This window comes from Telmatherina bonti, assembly GCF_933228915.1.
Source record: "Telmatherina bonti genome assembly, chromosome: 7".
Lineage (NCBI taxonomy): Eukaryota > Metazoa > Chordata > Actinopteri > Atheriniformes > Telmatherinidae > Telmatherina > Telmatherina bonti.
In genome coordinates, this window is record NC_136625.1 from 20,598,663 (window position 1) to 20,605,698 (window position 7,036).

A 7,036-nucleotide genomic window follows, 5' to 3' on the forward strand; every position below is an offset into this window, starting at 1 on the left:
TGCAATTTTAGCAAGACTACACACTCAAAAATAGAGGTACCAGCTTGTACCTAAAAAGGTACAAATGCTTGTCGCTGGGGGTGTACTCTTTTGAGAGACATTTCTGTACCCTTCAGTTCTAGCCTATTTTTGTACCTTATCAAGTTCAACCTCACCTTATCAAGTTATGTTTTTTATGTTTCTCACAGCATTAGCCCTGGTCCATGCCACTTAGCAATATTATCATATCTTTAATCTAGAAATAATCTTCAAAAACTCAAAATACTGACGTTGTGGGCTACAGCAAGTGTTGTGCATCTAAACCAGTCTTAACAATACATTTCTTTCGAGGCGACTTTTTAAATTTTTTTTAATTAAAATCATCAAATACTGATTGCTGAACCAAAGCTGGTAAAAGTCCCAGTGTGCACTATACGCTGTAAAAAATAGTCCCGGTATGCAAAAGGATAGAATTTAAAAGTGCCGGTACTGCGTACCGCTGCGTACCAGCCCACTTAAAGCACTGCTGCTAACAATAGTTTTTGTCACAACAAACATTTTTCGATGCTGCAGGTACACTTATGGTTAAAATGGTACAAATTTGTACTTTATGTCACTTTGAACCCTTTTTCATACTCTGAAGATGTGCTTCTGGTCTCTTAAATACCAGTATTGTACTTTTGAGAGAACATTTCTTTAAAATGTACCTATAGGTACAGAAATGTCCCTATCTTGTACCTCTATTTTTGAGAGTGTATACCATAGATCTCTCCCGGGTTCAGCTGTGTACCTCACATCTGCGAAATCCAGATTGTACCATGAAAGGAAAATAAATTACTTTCTTTTCTGCAGCAAATATATCAAAGCAAACCTACAACTGTTACAGTTAATGAAGAGGGTCATAATAATCTGCTGAGAAAAAAAGTCTATTTGAGGTATTAGAAAGATGTAGATGTAGGAGGTAAAATTGTATGAAAAAAAAAAAAAAAAAAGCCATCTAGTCTTTTTATTACATTGTTAGGTGAGGGGTGGGGGGTCAAACCCAGCCAAGACAAACAAACACAGTAGAGGGTTAATTCTTTTTTCTTACTGATTTATTCCAGATGCTATTAGAAGCCATTTACAATCAGTTTATAATGCGAATACATTGTACCCATGTAACTGGTAACCAGTGGGTCTCCCATGGTATACTTTTGCAATTGCCAGGAGGTAACTAAACAAATAATTCAAAGAACTGAATGGAAGAAGTAGACAAGACAACACAGAAAAAGAACTCGGGCAACTTTGAAGGTAGCATCTGCCAACCAAAAGGAGTGTGAAAATAAAAACTAGAAATGATCAAAAGGAAAAAGCAATCACACACTGCACATAGATAAATAAATAAACAAAGCTGGATGAAAGTTACTCTGATAAACAAAGCAAAAACATGAGTGCCTAAAACTAGCATTACACAAAATGGCTGGGAAAAAAAGCAATTGTTTGCAAACGAAAGGGAGAAAAAGTCATAAAAGGTCATGATAAAATCAAACACAAAGCTAAAATATTAAACGCAAGCCTCGTCCAAATTCTGGGAAACTGATCCTACTTGCCCACTCATTCTCACCTGAGTTAACAATGACTGTGTTATAAATCACTGAACTTTCACATCTTTGAAAGATGTTAATTTCATTTCTGTTTTATGTTTCAAGTGCAAGTTTTTTGGGGTCCTATATATGATAGTTTGAAGAAATACTGAAATTAAAACAAGCTATTCAATTCATTTTGAATGATTGGTTGCATATATTCTAAAATGTTGTTTGCCTGCAATAATTGGCACCTCATTTAATTAAAATAAATTAAACTACCAAGCTAGGAAGCTAGAATCACTTGATTTTTTAATTTGTTTCTGCTTAGCAGAACATGATTCAATATACCAGATATTCCCAGGAATCAAAATGTTTCCTGATGAACTGCATCAGGAGGCAGTTTACCAGTGTGGGTGTCCATTCCCAAGCAGAGGTGTATAATCCATGTGCCATAATGTAAAAAGTTCTGCCACGTTCTATATCTACCTGTGCATTTAGAACAGGTGTTTTCACTGAACAGGCTCATCTACCTTTCAGTGGAGCTGAGCTAATTACATCAAGCGGGTTTAGTAACTGGTTGGAACAGTTGCTGGACAAGACTTTATGGCACCTGGATTATACACCTTTGCTCCAAAGGTCTTTTTAGGCAGGCTTCTTCTTCTGCTCCACAGGTCTCCAACTTCCTCGAGAGCTACCATCCTGCAGGTGTGTTTCCCTGGTACAACACACTTGATTCAAATGAAAAAGGTTCTGCAACAACTTGTTGTCATCTTCTGCACCTGCCTGTTAATGAACCATTGATTAGGGTCAGGTGTGTTGCAGAAGGAAAACAATTTAACCTGCAGGATGGTAGCTCTCGAGCCTGGGACCCCTGTTCTACTCAGTGAAAACCACTAGTAATGTTACCTATGCCATCATCAGATGGTTGGGTTTCTTTGTTAGTATGCTAAACAAACCTAAAGCTCAAGTCAGAGATGATGACACCTGACAGTGGTTCTGCTGTTCCTCAATTCAGGCTAACCTCTTCAAGATTTGTGCATGCTCACACAAAATGGGGATTTAACACATCATTTAACACCTCTGCTGCATAAAATCCACTGATCACCTTCACTCATAACAAGAGTGGCTTGTACGAATAGAGAGGCGTGAAAAAAATTAAGATCATTATGGAAAAATCACATTTGCCGCAATTAAGACAATAAAGAAATGCTGCCAGGAATGATTAAATATGCAAATTATTAGTTAATATCTCCATGCCTTGAATGTCATAACAGCTGCACAGAGAGCTCTTGAACTTTTAACTTGATAAGAAGTGCATTTCCTCAGTGAGCAGATATTGACCATAATAGCATAGAAATGAGAGAAATTATTGATCAAATTGAAGTAAATTATTATTGATGGAATATTCTCTGATGTAGACTGACACAAATTAATTTTCTAATCCAAATGAGGTGGTTTAGGCATAGGTTAGAATGTATCCTGGATCCCTCCCCGACAACCAGGTACAAGCCAAAACTGTGCACCACAAGCGGAAAGCATGCTTCATAATTATTGCAGATGCAAAACACAGCCTAAATTTAATTTTACCATAATTGCAAAGCTTGGCTGATAGATGAGCAGGTTTGGAAACTTAACTCCTTAAGACCCAAGCCATGAAAAAAATGATCAAATAAGTCCATCTTTTTTTTTTTTCCAATATGAGGTCTTTATTTGTTCCTTTATTAAAATAAAAAAGTACAAAAAATTTTGGGATATGTACCATTTATTACTGTTGGGATAGTTCAACATTTTATAGTGTAATCTTCTGCTTCCTGGCACCTATTAAAGGGCAGAAGACAAAAATCAGACTGTGTTCCGCAGAATTTTGAGCAAAGTTTGTACCATAAAGCAAAGCCAAATATCTTAGAAATTATATGTATCGTATATGTCATGCTGGGTTCTTATTGGTTAAAATTGCAGATGTGTACGTTGAAAATTCAATACTGAGCTTTGATCTGTGGCAGAATATAATTAAATATTTAACATGCAGTTGTAGCAAATGTTGAAGATAGAAAATGTAGTTGTTTTAGTGTGATTCCTTTTTTTCTTGGCTATTATCAGAACGTGACTTAATGAAAACTATATTAATATTTTTCATAATTAATCTGTATACTTATAAAAATAAACTACATGTGATCTCATCCAGCCAGGTTTAGAGGCAGGTCAAAAGAAAGTCACACTTACAAAATTATAACTTTCAGCTTAGCATAATTCTGTAAAACATTAATCTTGCATCATAGTTCATCCCAAGTTAAGAAAAAAAATCAGGTGGCTTAAATGTGACTGAAACCTTAACATAACCCATTTGTAGAACTAAGAAATTAATGTTCTTCTGACGCAATAGAGTCATTAATGTTTGATTACACATCCTCTTGCTGATGCATGTGTAAAACACAGCAGGCTTTGCTTGGTGGATATGAATAACATCAGATAATAAGTTTACTTAAGTGTGTAAATGAGCAAATCATAAGTTAAGGTTCATGCTACTTTGTACATATTTTCCAGAAATATAGACATTTTTTGGCAAACAAGATCAAAATGTGACAGGTAGGCTACGTATTTAGCAACAGCCAATGAAGTACTGAATCTACAAGACATCTCTAGACAGAGATAAAGATTTAAGAAAAAAAAGAAACTTAGCTGCCATGGTAATGAGAAGATAAATGTAATAAGTCAAAGACAAGCTCTCTTGGCTCACTATCTCACTGGTTTACTTGAACAGCAATTCTTTAAAAATGTAAGATTCGTAATTATAAAGAATGAATAATAAATACAAGGATAAATATCCTCTCTGTTGTCTAAAGAGTTTCTTAATTTTTCTTTTCTTTTCATTCATATTAGAAAAGAGAAACCATTTAGAGGTTGAGAGCAGAAAAAGCTCATTGTTGTGGAAAATGAGCTGCAGCTTTGTGTTCTCTGTGAGAGATCAGACTCAAAAAGCTCCAGGCATCCTGAGAAATCGCTGATTCTTCAAGCAATGCTTCCATGTGTTTTCCACATCTAGTGTATAGCAAGCACACTTATTCCTTCCTTGATTACTTCTCTTTTCTCTTATAAATACTTACTAGGGATGTGCATTTTAAATGATAAACTGCATGAACTCAAATCTGCTTTACCACAGCAACGAGAACAACACGTGTCTGCAAAAGCATAAAGTAAAATCCTCTACTGGGTTGAGGGTGCCTCTCAGACTCTGCTCCTTTCCTTCTTACTTTGCTTTTTAATCACTAAGTTCTCAGTGCAGGACAAGCTTAAATACAGCATCCAAATGGAATAAATAAAATAAAATAAAATACCACACGCTAAAAAGCTAAAAAGGTCTGTTCCCATTAAAATGCAAAAGCACACATCTGAAAATCCCATCAGTTAAATGACCACCTCTTTTTGTGTTTCAGAGACGATTGTGATACTTCCTGCAAACCATACTTCACCGGAGGAAGTCCTGCATGTAAAAGTAGAACAACAGCACAGACTAGCATCACGCACCAGAACTCTTTGGTTTTTCTCCATCTCCATCTCACCACTGCAAACTGGTTTTCTGGATATCATCTGGATATTGTTTGTTTCTGTTAAATTCAACTGCATTTGCATGGTAGAGATGTCAAATCTCAAGGAACAAGTGTATTTGCTTATCATTGTGTGAATAAAGTTGAAGTTGAAACTGCCCTGTTATTTACAAATCAAAACTAAGATTTCTACCTTATATAACAAGCGATTGCACTTTTTTTTTTACTGCTTAAGACCATAGAGCTTTATAGTCAGCACTTGGTGAAATATTTCAGCTATTGAAAGCACAACCATGAAGCCTTGAGATAGTTCTTAGAAAATGAATTATACTGACACCAGTGAGCCCCTGCTTTGTGTGCCATCACAGTCTTTAGGTTGTAATTTTACAAAACGAAAGAAAAGTCTCTGACATCTCTGGAGGAAGTATTAACTTTTTGTAATTCACCTTTGTGCTCGCTATACATTTGCTGATTTGTTAGTTCTTCATCTTGTGCTGTAATCATCACATTGAGATGTATTTTGTGCACCTGTAACTAATGCATGTTGATTTCAATCTGGTTTTTACTCTGTGTTCTGTTTTAATAGCCTCCAGCAAACATGAGCTGTTCTGAAATTATTACCTGACCTGAACTGTGTCTTAAAACTGAAAGGAAATTTTATGTAGCAAGAAGGCAAATGAGGAAGATACGAGACAGGCTGGTTGTGGCACATATTATTAGTTGGTCATCCCACACATCACTACTAAGACTGCTAGACACAATATTTCTATCCGGGATAGTTGTTGAAGAAATAGTTCCTAATAAATCTCAATGCAAAACTGCGTTAATAACATAAACAACATTGATTTGTAGTCTACACTGAAGTGCAATGATGTAATGGCTTATAGAAAACTGGCTGAAACAATAGATCAAGATTTGGCGCTTTTAAGCAGAATAGACTGTTGTGATGTTTATTGCAACTGAGATGTAGCAGTACGGTACGCGATGATGAAAGTGTCCCATATAGTAAAGACATATACTAAACATTACCTTCATAATGCCATGTAGCTTGAAAAGTAATCAATTTAGTTTTTTAGGAAATGGTTTTGTTGTTGTTGTCGTTGTTGTCGATGTTGTCATAATTTTCTTTTCTTTCTTTTTTTTTTTTTTTTAATCTAAAGTGGTCTTAAAAGTATTTGTTTTTTCTCTTTGCATGTCCATAGTGCCAAAGGATTATTCTTGACCCTCTCTTGATTTTCAGACAGCATTTCTTGTTTTCCCTGGTGGGTTTTCGGGGGTTAACTGTCATTTAATGCACCGTTAAAAGGTTGCAGCTGGAAAAGTGAACAGGAACATTTTTAACAACCTCACAAAGCCCCCAAAGCCTAAACCCAAAGCTGTCTCTGAGCGCCTCACGCAAAAGAGAGAGCTGTCCCTCAAACAGCCAGACTCAAAATACTGCAAGTCAAACTTCCTCATCAGTCAGTGGTCACTTTGCTTTCATTTTTCTGACTGAGCCTATCAACTATTAATTCTGAAAGCATCTTCTGGCCACAGATGTACTCACATAATTCAAATTTTGATGTGGGTTGGATGAGATATAGTGGAGACCTTGAAGTCATCCAAGAGAAATGGGGAGGACAGGGCTTGTGTTTTAGCTTATTTCAGGAGGGGGTTGATATGTACTGGATGTAAGGAGCATATATTTTCTGAAGGGACTGCAAATCTTGAAGGGAAGTCATGGTCAAAACGGATTAATTTCATCATAAAGACGATATATAGCCTGGCTGCATCCTTAAATTGTACTGTTCTGTGTAAAAAAAAAAAAAAAAAAAAAAAACATTTCACAATGGGGACAAAAAAAATTCTATTACTTGTCCTTGGGTATGATACTACATATAATCTGTCTCCAGGACACTGGCCCATAGAATTGGGGGGCATTGCAGAAATACTGAGTGAGAGAATGTA

The 7,036-nt window shown here is 36.0% G+C and overlaps 1 protein-coding gene across 1 annotated transcript in view; it reads left to right on the forward strand.

Annotated features, from left to right (window-relative positions):
• Nucleotides 1–5,106, forward strand: part of adgrl2b.1 (adhesion G protein-coupled receptor L2b, tandem duplicate 1) — a 99,064-nt gene extending 93,958 nt beyond the window's left edge. The window contains exon 19 of the mRNA XM_079244040.1: nt 4,979–5,106. Within this exon, the coding sequence (XP_079100166.1) occupies nt 4,979–4,990 (12 nt within the window). The 3' untranslated portion in view covers nt 4,991–5,106. The remainder of the gene's footprint in view (nt 1–4,978) is intronic.
• Nucleotides 5,107–7,036: the final 1,930 nt, after the last annotated feature.